The 22,543-nt window shown below is 48.2% G+C and overlaps 1 protein-coding gene across 4 annotated transcripts in view; it reads left to right on the plus strand.

Moving 5' to 3' along the window:
- The window catches only part of LOC119966211 (synaptotagmin-like protein 2), a 164,340-nt gene extending 144,229 nt beyond the window's left edge, over positions 1 to 20,111 (plus strand). For all 4 annotated transcript variants that reach the window (XM_038797565.1, XM_038797550.1, XM_038797571.1 and 1 more), the window contains exons 13-15: positions 3,694 to 3,793; positions 4,901 to 5,106; positions 19,396 to 20,111. In XM_038797565.1, the coding sequence (XP_038653493.1) occupies positions 3,694 to 3,793; positions 4,901 to 5,106; positions 19,396 to 19,535 (446 nt within the window). In that variant the 3' untranslated portion in view covers positions 19,536 to 20,111. The remainder of the gene's footprint in view (positions 1 to 3,693; positions 3,794 to 4,900; positions 5,107 to 19,395) is intronic.
- Positions 20,112 to 22,543: the final 2,432 nt, after the last annotated feature.

Below are 22,543 nucleotides of genomic sequence, written 5' to 3' on the forward strand. Positions count from 1 at the left end.
CATACGCACTTAACAAGTTATCTTTCTTATAAATCTTATCTATATAATGTAATAAAGTCACCAGACCTTCTTCTGAGCCTAACTCTTCCAATTGCAGCTCAGAAAGCACTTTGTTTCGGATTTTACTGCCATATGGTAAAGAAAGAGCCAATGCCAAACCTTGTTTTCTCTTTCCCAAAGCAGTTACCTTAGTCCACATAACTACTGCACTTCTCCATTGGTCGTACGATTCCCTTTCAGAAAATAAGGGAGGATAGTCATTTTTGTTTCTTCTTTTTTTTATAGATTTAGATTACCCAATTATTGTTTCCAATTAAGGGGCAATTTAGCGTGGCCAATCCACTTACTCTGCACATTTTTGGGTTGTGGGGGCGAAACCCACGCAGACACGGGGAGGAATGTGCAAACTCCACACGGACAGTGACCCAGAGCTGGGATCGAAGAAGGATAGTCATATCCAGCCATCTTTATCCTGGGTTCAGCCATATTTCCCTTTTTTTTTCACTCACTCCTTGGTTTGATCTGGAAAAATTGTATCTTTCAACCCTTCACACTTGCACAGCAACCATCCTCTGCTACCAATTGTTAAACGTATTCAATGCAGTGGTATGAAGAGACAAAAGTTCTGTTCCTTTTTCACCAACACACCTTTATTTCTCCCAACAGACTCTGCACAAAACTCTACACATCACCTGACCCAGAGGCACCTGAAGCCCCTTTACATATCAGTGCCAATTATTGGATACTTAACATAAATGAGACAACTAATTGCAATGTCTCTTAACCCATTACTTAACGTCCTTGAGGCCGGGCCTCTGCGCTCTGGGGTTTCCCTTTGTTTAGAGATCCTCAAAAGTGGCTGCTTACAATGCCATCTTGTTCCATGTTTCTGAGAGTGACCTGCTGAAGCCAATATAGAGCCCTTACTCCCCTCTTGTCATTTTGTTCCCCCGCTGGTTTTGATTCCCCCCCCCCCCCGCTTCTCCCCTCTTCTGTCTACCCCCTGCCTTCTCCCCCACTGTAGCTGTGTCTCCCCACCCGCCCAACCCTGCCAGAAGCTCTCTCCCCGGTGGGAGATGCGCTGCAGCCACCCTCTCACTCATACCTCCTGGTGCTAGCTTTCCTGCTACTTTGGTGGCCCCTGTCCCAGGGTCGATCCAACCCCTTCTTATGCCTGCTCTGCTGGTGTCCCTTCTACCTCCTCCTCACCCTCTCCTACGCTCTGCTTTCCTTGTCCCCTCCTTCCTATTAGCTGGCTCCCTTTTCATAGTGAGGCGATGCAGTCCCTTGCTAAATTGTCCATTTAATTCCTTAACCTCTGCTGTGCCTTCCTCGCCTTTGCCTCTCTTGCTGCCTGCCCAGAACGTTCTTACAAACAAACACGCCTACCTCTGCAGGGGCAGTAAAATAATGTTCTTTGCCCTGATATGTTACCCAGAGCCTGGCTGGAAATAACCCCCTGATCCAGACCCTGTTCTTATCATAGAATCATAGAATTTACAGTGCAGAAGGAGGCCATTCGGCCCATCGAGTCTGCACCGGCTCTTGGAAAGAGCACACTACCCAAGGTCAACCCCCCCCCCCCCCCCCCCCACACCCCACCACCAATCCCAATACCCCACCCAACATTAAGGGCAATTTATCATGGCTAATCTACCTAACCTGCACATCTTTGGACTGTGGGAGGAAACCGGAGCACCCGGAGGAAACCCACGCACACACGGGGAGGATGTGCAGACTCCGCACAGACAGTGACCCAAGCTGGAATTGAACCTGGGACCCTGGAGCTGTGAAGCCATTGTGCTATCCACAATGCTACCGTGTATAGGACTGACTTTGCAAGGTTAAATTCCACCAAGCGCTTTGCTCGGTCCGTCCCAATGTCGTGATACACTCTGATTTATGTCCCTCCCAGTTGCATGCCTTTGTCTGTCAAGTCCAGCAAAGGTTCCTTTCTCAGTTCTGATACTTGTACAACTTGGCTATCATTGTCCTCAGCTGCTCCCTGGCCCTGGGCTTTGCTCGGAGCAGCCTGTGGACCCTGTCGCTCTCCGGTAGCTTAGGGAAGCTGTCCCTCCCAACTAGGTTGCCCAGCATTTAAACCACATAGTCAGTCAGGTCCCTGCCCTTGATTCCCTCCGCAGACCCAATGAAGGCAGAACGTTCTGCCGTCTCGACCGATTCTCCTGGTCCTCGACCTTCCCTTCCAGGCTCCTCGGTCGCCAACAACCTCTTGGTCTCGGCCTCCAGGGCAACAGTTCAATCGCTCTGGTCCATCGATGCATTTTCCAGCCCCCATATTATGCTCCCCTGGGCTTCCAGCCTCTGTCCCATACCGTCGAGGGCTGTCTGCATGACGGCTAGCACCTCCATCACCCCCACCTTGACTGCTGCCTTTATCTCAGCCTTGATGTTATCCTTCATCGCTTTTCGTTCTCGTTTGCCGGGTCACCTCTTGGGTGTGACTGGGACCCCTTGCCTCGTTGGTCTGCTGGCCCTCTTGCTCGACCCTCCTGTCCCTTGCCGCCATTTTTGGTGTCCCCATGGCCTCTCGTGCTGCTGCTTCCTGGCATTTCTGTTGACCGTGTTATCGTTGAGGGTGAGGGGAAGTTTAAGTCTGATTTTGCGGGCTAAATTTGGTCAAAAGTGCCTATTCTGTTGTCTTACGGAGTGGAGCCACCTGATGTGCGACTACTCAGCACATCCCCGTGAGTTACCTCCTTGTATTGCTGAAAACCACGTGGTGTGCATAGGGCATGATCTTCCGGTCACACTGTGCTGGAAAAGCATCTGGCTGGTGAAAGCCGGGAGACCCTGCTCCCGGGATCTACATGGCTCACAATGCCGCGCAAGATTCAATGTAATCTCGCAAGACATTGAAAGGGGAATCCCACCCACAATGGGCAGGATTTAGAGCGAGACAGTAAGCCTCACTTTAATGTGCAGACTCCCAAGGTACCTGAGGCTTTGCGATTCAATCCCTTTGCCTCGGGGACCTTGGGCAGGCGGGCGGGTGGGGTCGGGGAGGCAGGGGGCAGAGGGGAAGGGGGCGTTCGGGCTTAGTGGGTGGTCGGAGATTAATTTGTGGGCCTTGGAGATCGGGATCTCTCGCTAGAACGGGGCATTCCGATGAACAGAGCTCCCCTTTGTAAAAAAACAGGGTTATGTACGGCTTCGGCCACGTGTTCCACTTTTAGGTACCTTATTCCAAACGGGTGATGTTGAATAGCTACGTGTTTCTCGGCACAGCGAGTGCTGGGAAACACACGGCTAAGCGCACTCGCTCGGGTACTTCGTTCCCTTTTGGGAAATCGTGCCCATAGTGTTGTTAAGGGCAAAGGTCCTCAGGTATCCAATTTTTCCCCTCCCAGTCTCTCCGCTTCCCTCCCCACCTTTAAGAGAACCTATCTCATTGGCCAAGTTTTTGGTAATTTCTCCTTTATATGGCTTGGTGTCAAATTTTGGTTGATTTATGCACCTGAGAAGTGCTTTGGAACATTTAATTATGTCAAAACCACTACATAAATGCAAGTAGTTGTTTGTTGAAACACTAGATGTTTGCTGTTCCTTCCAGGAAGTGAGGTCAGGAAGTGTTGAAACTGTCACTCAGAATCTGGGGGTGAGGTGGGGTGGCTTGGTTAGGGGTTACCGTAGGGACAAAATAGTATCTGACGATTCAATATCCTGCTTTAGGTCAGGGGCTGCCTCCCACCACAGAGCTGCACATCCACCTCAAGGAAGCAAGGAATCTTGTCCCAATCCGGAGCAAGGGCATCAACACCTTTGTCAAATGGTAATGTAGTCTTTCATTTCATGCATTTTTTTCTACTCTTTCATGGGATGTGGGCAACACTATCAAGACCAGCATTTATTGCCCATTGCTAATTGCTTTCTTAATCACTGCAGTCAATGTGGTATAGATACACCCACTGTTCCAGTATTTAGATCCGTCAGCAGTGAAGGAATGGCAATATAGTTCCAAGTCAGAATAGTGTGTGGCTTGGAGGGGAACTTGCAGGAAGTGGGGTTCCCGTATATCATCTACCCTTGTCCTCCTAGGTGATAGAGATCACAGATTTGGAAGGTGCTGTCAAAGGAGCCTTGTTGAGTTGCTGCAATGTATCTTGGATATAGTGGACACTGCTGCCACTGTGCATTGCTGGTGGAGGGGGTGAATGTTTAGGTTGGTGAATGGGGTGCCGCAAAATGTGGCTACTTTGTCCTGGGTGGTGCTGAGCTTCTCAAATGAGCTGCACTCATCGTGGTAAGTGGGGAGTATTCACTCAAACTCATTTCAGAATTCAAACTCCTGACCTGCTCTTATAGCAGTATTCAAATGGCTAGTCTTGTTTCAGTTTCTGGTCAATAGTACAGGATTCCGTGATGGCAATGCTGTTGTGAAATAATGGAACTGATGGAATTGAGGAACTGATGACCATCTTGATAATGGAGCAGGGAAAATGGAAGAAATAAATTAACTTTGTGCACATGTTCCCACCTGGGCTGAACTCCTGGTGCACGAGAGAGGGGGGACTGTGCTTTCCACTGGATCCTTGATCCAAGCAATTGACAAGCTGTATCAGCTGGCCGGCCAACCTTCCAGCTCCCCTGACTGTCCCACAGACTTTTGAGGCTGTCTACAGGCTTCTTCTGAATCCGACAAATATTATGCTGCATGTCCCAAAGTACGGATGCTTGAAACAGATTTGTGCCAACAGCAAGCATTACTTCTGGGCTGATAGCCCGAATACACGTATGATTGGGCTGGTACGGCAACATGTAGCATGACTGGGTCAGTGTGCAATATGCACCATGCTAATGCACAGTATGACTGCGAGTGCAACGGATAACCTTTTTTAAGTGGTGTGTCATTCCTGTACCGCTGTGTTGTTGTCACCAGTTATATTCTCCCAGATGTCATGAAGGCCAGTCGACAAAAGACCAGAGTGATAAAGAAGGACCTGAATCCTGTCTATAACCACACAATGGTATATGATGGGTTTCAGACAGAAGACATGAATGAAACCTGTGCCGAGATCACTGTCTGGGATCATGATACCTTTTCCAGCCAGCTCCTGGGAGGATTACGGCTCAGTCTAGGAACAGGTAGGAATCATTCCTCTTTGCTCTACATCATTAAAATTAAAAGCATTGTTGGTACGTTTGGGAACTGTCTCCAAGGACAACTGTCCTAAAGGCTGAATTACAAATGTGTAAGTGTTGGTTGCTTGCTGACTGCCCATTTAATACCTCAAATTGTAGTTGGGAACCTCCATATTTCATAAAACTCTGACTTGCACGTTAAGAGTGGCCTCACAGTTGAAATAGGTAAGCATTCCAGCCACGGTGGTGGCAGCTGTAATGTCAAATAAATGGGGTGGTACACAACCCCACAGCCCACAAATGACCTAGAGATTCAGCAAAGAGGTAGATTTTAAGGAGTATTTTAAAAGAGGGAAGAAACTGAAGGATAGGAGGGGGAATATGGTCTTCGACCCGGTGTGGGTGAATGGGATATTTGAGGACTTTTACAAGAGGCTATATGATTCGGACCCCCCGGCCGGGGTGGAGGGAAGGAGGCATTTATTAGATGAGTTGGAGTTCCCCAAGGTGGAGGAGGGCCTGGTAAAGGGACTGGGAGCACCCATTGGATTGGTGGAGGTGATGGTAGGTAATGAAAAATGAAAATGAAAATCGCTTATTGTCACGAGTAGGCTTCAATGAAGTTACTGTGAAAAGCCCCTAGTCGCCACATTCCGGCTCCTGTCAAGGGAGGCTGGTACGGGAATCGAACCGTGTTGCTGGCCTGCTTGGTCTGCTTTAAAAGCCAGCGATTTAGCCCAGTGAGCTAAACCAGCCCCTATGGGTGCAATCCAGGCAGGGATGGCCCCGGGCTCTGATGGCTTCCCGGTGGAACCTGGGGACCCTGCTAGTAAGGGCATTAAATGAGGGAGCGCCCCTCGCACATCCCCCCACGTTGTCGCAGGCCTCGATTTAGTTAATTTTAAAAAAGGATAAGGACCCCGAACAATGTGGGTCCTATTGTCCATTTTCATTGCTGAATGTAGATGCTGAGTTGCTGACTATGATCTTGGCCTCACAAATTGAGGACTGTGTGTCAGGAGCGATAGAGGAAGGTATCTGTCGGCCATTATTAGGCATTTGTTAAACGTTATAATGATGTCCCTGGGGGGATGCAATGTGGAGATAGCGATCGCTATGGACATGGAGAAGACCTTTGACCGGGTAGAATGGGACTACTTGTGGGCACGGGTTTGTTGATTGGGTCTGGTTGTTGTATTGGGCGCCGGCAGCAAGTGCGCGGACGAACCGGGTGAGTTTGGGGTATGTTAGGCTGCATCCTGGGATGAAGCAGGGATACCCATTCTCCCCGCTGCTTTTTGCCTTGGCAATAGAGCCACTGGCAATGATGCTTAGTGCATCAAGAGGTTGGCAGGGGATAGTGCGAGCATAGGGACTTGCTCTATGCAGATGATTTATTGCTTGAGATATCAAACCCACTGGAAGTTATTAGGGGGTCATGGGCATATTGGAGGAATTTGGTCGGTTTTCAGGGTATAAGTTAAACATGTGGAAGAGTGAAGTCTTCCCGATCCAGGCGAGGGGGCATGAGACGAGGCTGCGTGAACTCCCGTTCAAGGTAGTAGGGCCGCATTTCAGGTATCTGGGCATCCAGGTGACGTGGGGATATGAGCAGCTACATAAATTAAATTTGGCACGACTGGTGGAGCAAATGAAGGGGGATTGTAAGAGGTGCGACATAAGAACATAAGAACTAGGAGCAGGAGTAGGCCATATGGCCCCTCGATGCTGCTCCACCATTCATTGAGATCAAGGCTGATCTTTTGTGGACTCAGCTCCACTTTCCGGCCCGAACACCATAACCCTTAATCCCTTTATTCTTCAAAGAAAATCTATCTTTATCTTAAAAACATTTAATGAAGGAACCTCAACTGCTTCACTGGGCAAGGAATTCCATAGATTCACAACCCTTTGGGTGAAGAAGTTCCTCCTAAACTCAGTGCTAAATCTACTTCCCCTTATTTTGAGGCTATGCCCCCTAGTTCTGCTTTCACCCGCCAGTGGAAACAACCTGCCCGCATCTATCCTATCTATTCCCTTCATAATTTTGTATGGTTCTATAAGATCCCCCCTCATCCTTCTAAATTCCAACGAGTACAGTCCCAGTCTACTCAACCTCTCCTCATAATCCAACCCTTTCAGCTCTGGGATTAACCTAGTGAATCTCCTCTGCACACCCTCCAGCGCCAGTACGTCCTTTCTCAAGTAAGGAAACCAAAACTGAACACATTACTCCAGGTGTGGCCTCACTAACACCTTATACAATTGCAGCATAAACTCCCTCGTCTTAAACTCCATCCCTCCAGCAATGAAGGACAAAATTCCATTCGCCTTCTTAATCACCTGTTGCACCTGTAAACCAACTTTTTGCGACTCATGCACTAGCACACCCAGGTCTCTCTGCACAGCAGCATGCTTTAATATTTTATCATTTAAATAATAATCCCGTTTGCTGTTATTCCTCCCAAAATGGATAACCTCACATTTGTCAACATTGTATTCCATCTGCCAGACCCTAGCCCATTCACATAACCTATCCAAATCCCTCTGCAGACTTCCAGTATCCTCTGCACTTTTCGCTTTACCACTCATCTTCGTGTCATCTGCAAACTTGGACACATTGCCCTTGGTCCCCAACTCCAAATCATCTATGTAAATTGTGAACAATTGTGGGCCCAACACTGATCCCTGGGGGACACCGTTAGCTACTGATTGCCAACCAGAGAAACATCGATTAATCCCCACTCTTTGCTTTCTATTAATTAACCAATCCTATATCCATGCTTTACCCTTTACCCTTAATGCCATGCATCTTTATCTTATGCAGCAACCTTTTGTGTGGCACCTTGTCAAAGGCTTTCTGGGAATCCAGATATACCACATCCATTGGCTCCCCGTTATCTACCGCACTGGTAATGTCCTCAAAAAATTCCACCTAATTAGTTAGGCACGACCTGCCCTTTATGAACCCATGCTGCGTCTGCCCAATGGGACAATTTCTTTCCAGATGCCTCGCTATTTCTTCCTTGATGATAGATTCCAGCATCTTCCCTACTACCGACGTTAAGCTCACTGGCCTATAATTTCCTGCTCTCTGCCTACCTCCTTTTTTAAACAGTGGTGCCACTTTTGCTAATTTCCAATCCACCGGGACCACCCCAGAGTCTAGTGTATTTTGGTAAATTATCACTCGTGCATTTACAATTTCCCTAGCCATCTCTTTTAGCACTCTGGGATACATTCCATCAGGGCCAGGAGACTTGTCTACCTTTAGCCCCATTAGCTTGCCCATCACTCCCTCCTTAGTGATAACAATCCTCTCAAGGTCCTCACCTGTCATAGCCTCATTTCTATCAGTCACTGGCATGTTATTTGTGTCTTCCACTGTGAAGACCGACCCAAAAAACCTGTTCAGTTCTTCAGCCATTTCCTCATCTCCCATTATTAAATCTCCCTTCTCATCCTCTAAAGGACCAATATTTACCTTAGCCACTCTTTTTTGTTTTATATATTTGGAGAAACTTTTACTATCTGTTTTTATATTCTGAGCAAGTTTACTCTCATAATCTATCTTACTCTTCTTTATAGCTTTTTTAGTAGCTTTCTGTTGCCCCTTAAAGATTTCCCAGTCCTCTAGTCTCCCACTGATCTTTGCCACTTTGTATGCTTTTTCCTTCAATTTGATACTCTCCCTTATTTCCTTAGATATCCACGGTCGATTTTCCCTCTTTCTACCGTCCTTCGTTTTTGTTGGTATAAACCTTTGCTGAGCACTGTGAAAAATTGCTTGGAAGGTTCTCCACTGTTCCTCAACTGTTCCACCATAAAGTCTTTGCTCCCAGTCTACCTTAGCTAGTTCTTCTCTCATCCCATTGTAATCTCGTTTGTTTAAGCACAAAACACTAGTGTTTGATTTTACCTTCTCACCCTCCATCTGTATTTTAAATTCCACCATATTGTGATCGCTCCTTCCGAGAGGATCCCTAACTATGAGATCATGAATCAATCCTGTCTCATTACACAGGACGAGATCTAGGACCGCTTACATAGAACATAGAACAGTACAGCAGAGAACAGGCCCTTCGGCCCTCAATGTTGTGCCGAGCCATGATCACCCTACTCAAACCCACGTATCCACCCTATACCCGTAACCCAACAACCCCCCCTTAACCTTACTTTTATTAGGACACTACGGGCAATTTAGCATGGCCAATCCACCTAACCCGCACATCTTTGGACTGTGGGAGGAAACCGGAGCACCCGGAGGAAACCCACGCACACAGGGGGAGGACGTGCAGACTCCACACAGACAGTGATCCAGCCGGGAATCGAACCTGGGACCCTGGAGCTGTGAAGCATTTATGCTAACCACCATGCTACCCTGCTTGTTCGCTCGAAGGTTCCATTACATACTGTTCTAGGAAACTATCGTGGATACATTCTATAAACTCCTCCTCAAGGCTGCCTTGACCGACCTGGTTAAATCAATCGACATGTAGATTAAAATCCCCCATGATAACTGCTGTACCATGTCTACATGCATCAGTTTTCTCCTAGTTTTCCTTGTCATTGAACCCATATCTTCATGTAACAACCTGCCACGTCACTTACCATTAATGTTTTTACTTCCAGTTTTATTCCTTTTAGTATTACTGGGCCTATTCACTGAGCTCCCCTCAGTCACTGTACCTTGTACTGTCGCCCTTTTTAATTTTTGACTATGGCTTGTCTGCCTTACACTTTCCCCCGACTTCTTTTTGCTTCTGTCCCTGTTTTACTACCTTCCAACTTCCTGCATCGGTTCCCATCCCCCTGCCACATTAGTTTAAATCCTCCCCAACAGCTCTGGCAAACACCCCCCCCCCCCCCCCCCCCCCCCCCCCAGGACACGGTTCCAGTCCTGGCCAGATGCAGACCGTCTGGTTTGTACTCGTCCCACCTCCCCCAGAACCGTTTCCAATGCCCCAGGAATTTGAATCCCTCCCTCTTGCACCATCTCTCGAGCCACACATTCATCCCATCTATCCTGACATTCCTACTCTGACTAGCTCGTGGCACTGGTAGCAATCCTGAGATTACTACCTTTGAGGTCCTACTTTTTAGTTTAACTCCTAACTCCCTGAATTCAGCTTGTAGGACTTCACCCCGTCTTTTATCTATATCGTTGGTGCCTATGTGCACCATAACAGCTGGCTGTTCACCCTCCCCCCCAGAATGTCCTGCAGCCGCTCCGAGACATCCTTAACCCTTGCACCAGGGGGGCAACATACCATCCTGGAGTCTCGATTGCGTCCGCAGAACCGCCTGTCTATTCCCCTTACGATTGAATCCCCTATCACTATAGCCCTGCCATTTTTCTTCCTGTCCTGCTGTGCAGCAGAGCCAACCACGGTGCCATGAACCTTGCTGCTGCTGCCTTCCCCTGGTGAGCCATCTCCCTCGACAGTATAACATAGAACATAGAACATAGAACATAGAACGATACAGCGCAGTACAGGCCCTTCGGCCCTCGATGTTGCACCGACATGGAAAAAATCTAAAGGCCATCTAACCTACACTATGCCCTTATCATCCATATGCTTATCCAATAAATTTTTAAATGCCCTCAATGTTGGCGTGTTCACTACTGTTGCAGGTAGGGCATTCCACGGCCTCACCACTCTTTGCGTAAAAAACCCACCTCTGACCTCTGTCCTATATCTATTACCCCTCAATTTAAGGCTATGTCCCCTCGTGCTAGCCACCTCCATCCGCGGGAGAAGGCTCTCGCTGTCCACCCTATCTAACCCTCTGATCATTTTGTATGCCTCTATTAAGTCACCTCTTAACCTTCTTCTCTCTAACGAAAACAACCTCAAGTCCATCAGCCTTTCCTCATAAGATTTTCCCTCCATACCAGGCAACATCCTGGTAAATCTCCTCTGCACCCGTTCCAAAGCTTCCACGTCCTTCCTATAATGAGGCGACCAGAACTGTACGCAATACTCCAAATGCGGCCGTACTAGAGTTTTGTACAACTGCAACATGACCTCATGGCTCCGGAACTCAATCCCTCTACCAATAAAGGCCAACACACCATAGGCCTTCTTCACAACCCTATCAACCTGGGTGGCAACTTTCAGGGATCTATGTACATGGACACCGAGATCCCTCTGCTCAGCCACACTACCAAGAATTTTACCATTAGCCAAATATTCCGCATTTCTGTTATTCTTTCCAAAGTGAATCACCTCACACTTCTCCACATTAAACTCCATTTGCCACCTCTCAGCCCAGCTCTGCAGCTTATCTATGTCCCTCTGTAACCTGCAACATCCTTCCGCACTGTCTACAACTCCACCGACTTTAGTGTCGTCTGCAAATTTAGTCACCCATCCTTCTGCGCCCTCCTCTAGGTCATTTATAAAAATGACAAACAGCAACGGCCCCAGAACAGATCCTTGTGGTACGCCACTCGTAACTGAACTCCATTCTGAACATTTCCCTTCAACTACCACTCTCTGTCTTCTTTCAACTAGCCAATTTCTGATCCACATCTCTAAATCACCCTCAATCCCCAGCCTCCGTATTTTCTGCAATAGCCGACCGTGGGGAACCTTATCAAACGCTTTACTGAAATCCATATACACCACATCAACTGCTCTACCCTCGTCTACCTGTTCAGTCACCTTCTCAAAGAACTCGATAAGGTTTGTGAGGCATGACCTACCCTTCACAAAACCATGCTGACTGTCCCTAATCATATTATTCCTATCTAGATGATTATAAATCGTATCTTTTATAATCCTCTCCAAGACTTTACCCACCACAGACGTTAGGCTCACCGGCCTATAGTTACCGGGGTTATCTCTACTCCCCTTCTTGAACAAAGGGACCACATTTGCTATCCTCCAGTCCTCTGGCACTATTCCTGTAGCCAATGATGACCTAAAAATCAAAGCCAAAGGCTCAGCAATCTCTTCCCTGGATTCCCAGAGAATCCTAGGATAAATCCCATCCGGCCCCGGGGACTTATCTATTTTCACCTTGTCCAGAATTGCCAACACTTCTTCCCTACGCACCTCAATGCCATCTATTCTAATAGCCTGGGTCTCAGCATTCTCCTCCACAATATTATCTTTTTCTTGAGTGAAGACTGACGAAAAGTATTCATTTAGTATCTCGCTTATCTCCTCAGCCTCCACACACAACTTCCCACCACTGTCCTTGACTGGCCCTACTCTTACCCTAGTCATTCTTTTATTCCTGACATACCTATAGAAAGCTTTTGGGTTTTCCTTGATCCTACCTGCCAAAGACTTCTCATGTCCCCTCCTTGCTCGTCTCAGCTCTCTCTTTAGATCCTTCCTCGCTTCCTTGTAACTATCAAGCGCCCCAACTGAAACTTCACGCCTCATCTTCACATAGGCCTCCTTCTTCCTCTTAACAAGAGATTCCACTTCTTTGGTAAACCACGGTTCCCTCGCTCGACCCCTTCCTCCCTGCCTGACTGGTACGTACTTATCAAGAACATGCAATAGCTGTTCCTTGAACAAGCTCCACATATCCAGTGTGCCCAACCCTTGCAGCCTACTTCTCCAACCAACACATCCTAAGTCATGTCTAATGGCATCATAATTGCCCTTCCCCCAGCTATAACTCTTGCCCTGCGGGGTATACTTATCCCTTTCCATCACTAACGTAAAGGTCACCGAATTGTGGTCACTATTTCCAAAGTGCTCACCTACCTCCAGATCTAACACCTGGCCTGGTTCATTACCCAAAACCAAATCCAATGTGGCCTCGCCTCTTGTTGGCCTGTCAACATATTGTGTCAGGAAACCCTCCTGCACACATTGTACAAAGAACGACCCATCTAATGTACTCGAACTATATCTTTTCCAGTCAATATTTGGAAAGTTAAAGTCTCCCATAACAACTACCCTGTTACTTTCGCTCTTTTCCAGAATCATCTTCGCCATCCTTTCCTCTACATCCCTAGAACTATTAGGTGGCCTATAGAAAACTCCCAACAGGGTGACCTCTCCTTTCCTGTTTCTAACCTCAGCCCATACTACCTCGGAAGAAGAGTCCCCATCTAGCATCCTTTCCGCCACCGTAATACTGTCCTTGACTAGCAGCGCCACACCTCCCCCTCTTTTGCCCCCTTCTCTGAGCTTACTAAAACACCTAAACCCCGGAACCTGCAACAACCATTCCTGTCCCTGCTCTATCCATGTCTCTGAAATGGCCACAACATCGAAGTCCCAGGTACCAACCCATGCTGCCAGTTCCCCAACCTTATTTCGTATACTCCTGGCATTGAAGTAGACACACTTCAAACCACCGACCTGAACACTGGCACCCTCCTGCGAAGTCAAATCTGTGCTCCTGACCTCTATACTCTCAATCTCCCGTACCCCAAAACTACAATCCAGGTTCCCATGCCCCTGCTGAATTAGTTTAAACCCCCCCCAAAGAGCACTAACAAATCTCCCCCCCAGGATATTGGTGCCCCTCAGGTTCAGATGTAGACCATCCTGTCTATAGAGGTCCCACCTTCCCCAGAAAGAGCCCCAGTTATCCAGAAATCTGAATCCCTCCTGCCTGCACCATCCCTGTAGCCACGTGTTTAATTGCTCTCTCTCCCTATTCCTCATCTCACTATCACGTGGCACGGGCAACAACCCAGAGATAACAACTCTGTTTGTTCTCGCTCTTAGCTTCCATCCTAGCTCCCTAAAGGCCTGCCTGACATCCTTGTCCCCTTTCCTACCTATGTCGTTAGTGCCAATGTGGACTACGACTTGGGGCTGCTCCCCTTCCCCCTTAAGGACCCGGAAAACACGATCCGAGACATCACTTACCCTTTCACCTGGGAGGCAACATACCAAACGTGAGTCTCTCTCGCTCCCACAAAATCTCCTATCTGTGCCCCTGACTATTGAGTCCCCAATTACTAATGTTCTACTCCTTTCCCCCCTTCCCTTCTGAGCAACAGGGACAGACTCCGTGCCAGAGGCCCGTACCCCATGGCTTACCCCTGGTAAGTCGTCCCCCCCACAAGTATCCAAAACGGTATACTTGTTACTCAGGGGAACGACCGCAGGGGGTCCCTGCACTGACTGCTTCTTCCCAGTCCCTCTTACAGTTACCCATCTATCTCCAATCTTTGGTGTAACTACGTCCCTGAAGCTCCTATCTATGACCCCCTCTGCCTCCCGAATGATCCGAAGTTCATCCAGCTCAAGCTCCAGGTCCCTAACACGGTTTTTGAGGAGCTGGAGTTGGGTGCACTTCCCACAGATGAAATCAGCAGGGACACTGACGGCGTCCCTCACCTCAAACATTCTGCAGGAGGAGCATTGTACTGCCTTCCCTGACATCACCTCTAGATTTATAAAAAAAAACAAGAAAAAGAAAGGAAGAGCTTACCTGATATTACCTCAAACCCTGCTCCCGCTGAAAGGTAAGCAAATTTAAAGGCACTCACTCACCTTCACGACAGGCCCCTGCTCCCGCTTCCCAACCACCGTGGGGTGGGGGGGTTGGTTAGAGGAGGAGGTAGGGTGGGAAACACTCACGAAGTGTTTCGGGTTTAACTGTCACTTGCCAACAGCCTCTCCACAAACCACCTTCAATTTAGGCTGACCGCACTGCACGTATGCAAATTTCCCCAGAACAGCTGATCAGTAGCTCTGCTCTGCTGCCCTCTGCTGGATGATTGCCTTCACTCAAACTCCTCGGGTCTCCTTCGCAGATTCACCTTCAACTTAGGCTGACCGCACTGCACGTATGCAAATTTCCCCAGAACAGCTGATCAGTAGCTCTGCTCTGCTGCCCTCTGCTGGATGATTGCCTTCACTCAAACTCCTCGGGTCTCCTTCGCAGATTCACCTTCAACTTAGGCTGACCGCACTGCACGTATGCAAATTTCCCCAGAACAGCTGATCAGTAGCTCTGCTCTGCTGCCCTCTGCTGGATTGTACTACAATAACAAAGCGGTATATCTGTTTTGCAGGGAGATGACCACAGGGGACACCTGCACTGCCTTCCTACTCTTGCTCTGTCTTTTGGTCACCCATTTTCTATCTCCGTCAGTAACTTTCACCTGCGGTGTGACCAACTCGCTAAACGTGCTAACCACGACCGCCTCAGCATCGCGGATGCTCCAAAGTGAGTCCATCCGCAGCTCAGACCGCTTGACAGCTCTGAACAGGAGCTGCAACTGAACACACTTCTTGCACATGAAGGAGCCAGGGACAGTGGACGTGTCCCTGAGCTCCCACATTGCACACGAGGAGCATGACACGGGTCTAGGATCTCCTGCCATGTCTTAAACCTTGGGTAAATTTATACAACTACAATTTTTTTTTAAAAACGAAAGAAAAATAAATAAATTAGACAATGAAAAGAAAAACTACTTACCAGTCACTTACCAGGGTTATAAGCACCTCCTCCCCACCCAGCTTTGAATTCCCACCTAGCTTCGAATTCCCAAACTCACTCTTGGTTGTGCCTCACTCTGGCTGTGTCTTCTCTGGCTCACACGGAGAACTCACCCAGGTTCTCAGATGCTCTCTGGTTCTCTCCCTTTCTTGATTACCTCACTGCACCAAATTACCAAGTTCCAACTTGCCACTCTGGATGTGCCTCACTCCGGCTGTGTCTTCTCGACTTGTGCAAAGCTTACTGAGTGCGCTTTCTGTCTGTCTTTTATACAGACCTCAGCTAACCAGGGTGACTCACACTAACTAAATTTCAAAGAGAAGAATACAATGTGCACCTTTGTGCCCAGTGGATGTGCTCCACTGTTGTTGGCAGGGCGGGTGCAGTCTTTATTCCAAAGAATTCTTTTAGGAAGGTTAATGCACTGATCTTCGGGTTTGTGTGGGCAGGTAAAGCCCCACGGCTGAAGAAAGTGCTGCTAGAGCAGAGATGTGTGTGGGCGGGGGGGGCAGGGGGCGGTATGGGAGCGGATGGAGGCGGCCTCTTCTAAGGATTCAAGCTTATGGGCACTGTTGATGGTGCCTCTGCCGTTGCACTGGCCAGATACTCCACCAGTTCGGTTGTGGTGGCAGCCCTGAGGGTGTTGGGACGGTGGCGGCAGCACCTGTGGCTGGAAGGGGCCTCGGTTCAGGCACCGATTTGCAGGAATCACAGGTTTGCTCTGGGGGGGAGGGGCAGGACGTGGGGTTCCGGGGGTGCCGGCAGGCGGGGATTGAGCAGTTTGGGGAACTATTCTTTGGGGGCAGCAACCAACTTGATTGCTACCTCTTCCCCAATCATTCAATCCCTCCATCACCGACGACCAGTGGCAGCCTTGTATACCATCTACAAGATGCACTGCAGGAACCCATCAAGGTTCCTCAGGCAGCATCTTCCAAATCCACAACCTTTACCATCTAGAAGGACAAGAGCGGCAGATACCTGGGAATATCACCACCTGTGGGTTCCCCTCTAAATCAGTCACCATTCTGATTTGAAAATATACTACCGTTCTTTCACAGTCGCTTGTCAAAATCCTGGAATTCCCTCCCGAACAGCACAGTGGGTGTACCTACATCTCAGGGGCTGCAAATAAGGCGGCTCACTGCAATCTTCTGAAGGGCAACTCAGTCCAGTGCTGAGTTTGCCTCTTGCCTGAGTATTTGAATTCAAAAATAACGCAGTGAGTGCAACACAATTCATGCGCGCAAGGTCAATACCCGGAATTCCTCCGAGTGTTGGGTTCCTGTCTTAACTTTGAAAAACTGGTCCCAGGTGTCAATATGCAGCCACAATAGGGTGCAGTGACATGTAGGAAGATGGAAGCATGAAGATAGAATAGTAGCAGATTATTTAGCCCTCGCGCAAGTCTTGCCATTAAGCAGATGTTAATCTGTACTTCAGTTCCATAGAAATGCAAGAAACAGTTACATTCCATGAGGGGCATAAACTCGTGTTCTTGATGGGAAGCCATTTATCACTGTCTGAAGGGACGAACACTGTAGACATGACTGACTCTTATCACTCTGTCTGACTGAAAGTCATTTTCTGGCACTGGGTGACCACAAGGGAGTGGTTATATTTACGATCACTGCCCTAACCACCTTCAACTGATGCTGACCAGTTGTCCTGGAGCCCACTGTAGAAATGGTCCTGAAATGGGGGTGGAAGAGCCATCAGCCTACAATAGATCTCAACAGCATTTCAACAACAATTAATTGATCAATGCAAAGATAACACCGGGCTCTTTAAATGCTGCAGCAGTAAGGGTCAGGCATCATCATCAACGGTTAAAAGTTCCAATCAGGGGCTATTCCAATGTCAAAAACCTAAATAGGTATAATTTCAGACTCCAAAGATGTGCAGGTTCGGTGAATTGGCCATACTAAATTGCCCCTTAGTGTCCAAAGATGTGCAAGTTAGGTGGGGTTACGGGAATAGGGCAGGGAAATGAGCCTGGGTAGGATAGGATGCTCTTTCAGAGGGTCAGTGCAGACTTGATGGGCCGAATGGCCTCCGACTGTACTGCAGGGATTCTACGGTTTCTGTGATGGTGAAGTCAAAGCTTGTAAAACTGAACGAGCAGTTTTCCTGTCTTGGGAATTGCACCTCGCAGGAAAATGCCTGCTACTAACAGCAGAATTGATCATTTGCTCTGGGGTTCTGATGCACATTAAAAATCCTGACATATTGTGGGCTGGATTCTCCAAAAATGGGGCTATGTCCCCACTACGGTGGGGTTTCACTCTTGTCTTTCCTTCAAAAAGTCAAGAGCAATTCTCCTACCTGCAGGGGGCTGGCAGGACCCCAGGGAGCTGCTCGCAGATCTGGCTGAGAAAATGACCCCCGCATGTCCGGTCGTGAGTCTACTCATGCGCACGGCGGTGGCCTGCAGCAGCCGTGCCGTGCGACATGGCGGACTCAGACTGTGGAGTGACATCCAAAATGTAGGCCCTCCCGAGATCCAAGCCGCCCGTTCGCCGCCCCGGCTGCCCATGAGGTCCCTCCTGCTGCTCGATTCCCCCCCCCCCCCCCCCCCACCAGGGCAGCTGTGGACTGAGTCCACATCCGCCACCCGATGCTTCCAACAGGCAATACGTGGTTAGAACCATGCCATTGGGAACTCGGCAAGTTTTGCACGGATAATTGCTGGGGGGGCCTTTGTCAATGGTCCTACAGCTGCGTAATCTGCACGCGAGCAATTCTGCAGGGACTGGAGAATCGCGGGAGCGGCGTCGGCCATGATCTCTGCGTAAAAATGGATTCGCTGCCCCCACGCCAAACGTGATTTCGACACTGGATGCGGAGAATCCAGCCCTGAATATCAGATGTTTTGACACAGTTCTGAAAATTATAGGGCGTGATCTAATGGCCGCATCATGCTTGACTCAGGACGCGGTTTGGCCAGTAAATCTCTTGAGGGGCCTCTTGCAAAATTTACCCAGTTCACCTGCCGATCTGGATGCCGCCCACAGCGGGCAGGACCTAAACCTGCATATTTAAGCGTGCAGTTAGGCACAGTTATATGTCTTCACCAGCACTAACCAGCACCCAGGATCTAAAGGCCTCATCAAGGTGTTCCCAGCCGGACACCATTTACCACTGATCTCCACAAATGGGGAACAGGAGGACCAGCATTGGTGGGGGGGGGTCTCCCATGTGGTCAGAGGTCCCGGGGTGGTCAGCCTCTGGGCAAGGAGGCACCTTGGCACTGCTAACACCACCGAGGCACCTATTGGCAATGCCACCCAAGTGCCATTCTGACAGTGGTATGTGGGTGCCACTCTGGCATTGCCAGGATGCCTAGGTGGCACTGCCAGGCTGGCAGGGCCAAGGTGGCATTTTGCCTGCGCTGGGGATCAGGTCTGGGGTTGCCCTGCCCTTATGAGGTAGGGTGAGGGGAACATGAAGACTCCCTAATCGGTAAATTGGGGGTCTGTGGGGTTGCATTGGGGGATTGAGAGAAATGGAGCTCCGATCTCTTCCTCCACTGACAAGCGGAGCTCCTCCGTGCAGGATCTGAAGGTAACCCCCCAAAAAATAAGAGTCCCGTTTGATAGCGGGTCGTTCACACACGCTATACCTTCCCACAACAGGACCTTTTTAAAAATTAATTCGCACCCATACAATATCATTGCACAGTACTTGTTGTTTTCTATGCTGTGTTTTAGAACTGAAAATTGTTTTTTGTTGAAGATCAGGTGGCGATAAGAAGGGAGCAGTTCCAGATTTTGTGTGTTTTTTAATAATAGTTCTGCTTTGTGTACTTAAATCTTAATGAAGACAAATGCCAAGTCCCCCTGTTCATTTCTGCCCCAATTCTAGGTCTCAGCTATGGCCAACCTGTCAACTGGATGGATTCAAATGAGGAAGAGATTTCTACCTGGCGAAGAATGCTTTCAGAACCTGGGCAGTGGGTGGACTCCATATTGCCACTCAGACCCAACATGAAATCTATGGAATAATCACAGAACAAAGTGCCACTCCAAAAAATAATCGATAGTCTGTGTGACCTGGCCTGTCCTTCGGGGAAATTCCACGTGGGTCTCAGGTCCTAAGATAGGGAACCAAATTTAATTGGGAGAAAAATGAATGAGAATTTGAGTTTTGAGCTCTGGAGTCTGGTACTGGCTTTTATGGTTAGCAAAGAATATGTATAGCGTTTCAGAGTTAATGCTGAAAAGATAACAATTTGGTCTGTAGCAATCCAGTAACATATTGGTACCTTTGTATCGCTAGGGTCTCTACGACGCAGCCTGGAGTAGACAGAGTGTTCTGGTCAGGCCTACGTTAGGAAATAGGGCCATGCAGGCTCTGCCAACCCTGCTTCAATCAGCCCTGTAATGGAAATGTGTACTGCAGCAGTTGCTATGTGAACACTTGTCCAATTATGCAGAATTTTTCTCTTTCTCACCATCTCCTCATCAGCAACTCCCCAAAGGAAACTTTGACTGGATATTATTTCTGGCATTTCAATTGACAGTGACCTGTTCTATGCTTATTAATCAGATGTCTGCACGTTAAAAATTTTGAAAAAAAGATAGTCTTTTCAGCACAGAATGTATAGGGTAGGATTTTCCGGCCCTTCCCACCAGTGGGATCTTCTGGACCCACCGAAGCAGCTGGAAGGGCAATCCATGCCATAGACATCAGCGGGACTAGAAAGTTCCGCCACCAACCAATGGCAAGCCACCTCTGCCATTGGAACTCTCGCCGTCGGGGGGAGCGATTGGGGTGGGGGGGTATAGCGTCCTTGAATTTCCTTGCTTCTCCATTGGCGACCCTGCCCAGGTCCTAAGCTCTGAAATTCCAGTACTTAACCTCCACCTTTTCTTCTTTAAGTCATTTATTAAAAGCCAAAGTTTTGACCAATCTTTGGTCCTAATATCTCTCCCTTAGGTTCAATGATAATTTAAGCCTAATTTACAGCACGTGGGGCAGCACGGTAGCATGGTGGTTAGCATAAATGCTTTACAGCTCCAGGGTCCCAGGTTCGATTCCCGGCTGGGTCACTGTCTGTGCAGAGTCTGCACGTCCTCCCCGTGTGTGCGTGGGTTTCCTCCGGGTGCTCCGGTTTCCTCCCACAGTCCAAAGATGTGCGGGTTAGGTGGATTGGCCATGCTAAATTGCCCGTAGTGTTCCTAAAAAGTAAGGTTAAGGGGGGGGTTGTTGGGTTACGGGTATAGGGTGGATACGTGGGTTTGGGTAGGGTGATCATTGCTCGGCACAACATCGAGGGCCGAAGGGCCTGTTCTGTGCTGTACTGTTCTATGTTCTATGTACACTCCTGTGAAACACCTTGAGATATTTTGTTATCTTATCGGCCAACTATAAATGGAAGTTATTGTATCATACACCTTCCTGTCACAGAATGGATCCCTGCAATTTTTTTGTCATTAGTTAGAATCTCCAGAAGTTTTGTATAACCACAAACCTCTCTCCAAGTGTCTTTTTTGTGTGATTTGATAAGATGTGGATCTTCTTTTTGACACTTCCCCGCTAAGGTTACAGGGTCTCCAAGCTCTCAGTCCAACATCTGCCTCCCAAACTGGTGCCTGAAGACTCCAGCGGGACTCCACTATCAGCCCAGAGAGATCTGAAGCCCTTCCCCACCTTGTCCCCAGCCTGTTTTCTGTCATGGTAGCGCTGTCTTTATATTAAATGTTGTAATATTTATCTGTGTGGAATTAATAGTTTGGGATTAGTTTAACCTCTTTTTAACTTTCTGGTTTGGTACTTTCCACAAGCATTTTTGAATTATCAATAAATTAAATATTAGTGATCTGGCTGAACTTATTTGTGAATGCTGTAAAAAATGGTTCCTTATATTCCTATTTCTCTCACCCTTTCTTCCCACACTTACATCCTGCAATACCTTCCACGACATTCATCCCTTTCATCAGTTTTAACTCATTTTCAATGAATCAATAACTGAGAATTGATGGTCACCTTTCCAGTGAGGTCCACAATGCACAGAAACAGGGCTGGAGATGCCTTCACTTGTCAAGGGATGTGATGGCTCACATTTGCCACATTGCAAACCTCAGTGTGCTTAGCTCATACAAACCTGGAAGCTATCCGTTGTCAATGACTGTCACATTCAACTTACTTTTATAAGTGGCTCCACGGGGGCCGCTGTGGAATATCACAATCCTCCGCTCATAAATGCATTTGAGAGGTTATCCTACCGGCATCCTATTCAATAAGCCACACAATTATATCCAGTTCCCCTTGGATGTAGCCAGCCAGGCTGTCAAAGCAATGGGATTGACAAGAATTTCCAGCTTCCCACAGGTGCAGGGTGCCATCAATTGCACACATGTGGCATTAACAGCTCCCTGGTAGCAACCACAATGATTCATTCTTGGAAAAAGCTTCTACTTCCTCAACATGCAGCTGATCCATGTCCACCAAAAGCAGAATATATAGATTTGTGCGAGATACCCTAGGAACTCACATGACTCTTGTATCTTGAGTCACTTGCAGGTGCCAAAGATCTTAGAGGTCCCTCAGCATATTCAAGGGTTGCTCATTGCTGACAAAGGCTAGCCCCAAAAGTGGAGAGGTGGAATGTGGCTTATTCCGTGGCGCACTCCTTGATTGAGCATGCCATTGGCATACTGAAGATTCATTTCAGGTGTCTGGACCAGTAAGGTGACACTCTATAGTACTCTCCCCAGAGGGTGTCCCACATCATAATGGTTTGCTGTGCTCTACAGGAACTGGTGCTCCAAAGGGAGGATGAGTTGCTAGATAGAGAGATGGAGAAGCTGCTTGTCTCCTCCAATCAGGAGGATATCAAAAGGGATGAGCTTCATGAGGCTAAAGATGTTGAGGCCCCAGAGGAAGAGGCCATAGCACAGGCCAGACATGACAGCCATCCCCATGAGATACTTATAGCCATACGGTAGTATGACTAGGGGTATTACGGTACCTGGGAGTGTGAGCTGCCATTGGTGCAGAGGACTCGCTA

Source organism: Scyliorhinus canicula, chromosome 1, assembly GCF_902713615.1.
Source record: "Scyliorhinus canicula chromosome 1, sScyCan1.1, whole genome shotgun sequence".
Classification (NCBI taxonomy): Eukaryota; Metazoa; Chordata; class Chondrichthyes; order Carcharhiniformes; family Scyliorhinidae; genus Scyliorhinus; species Scyliorhinus canicula.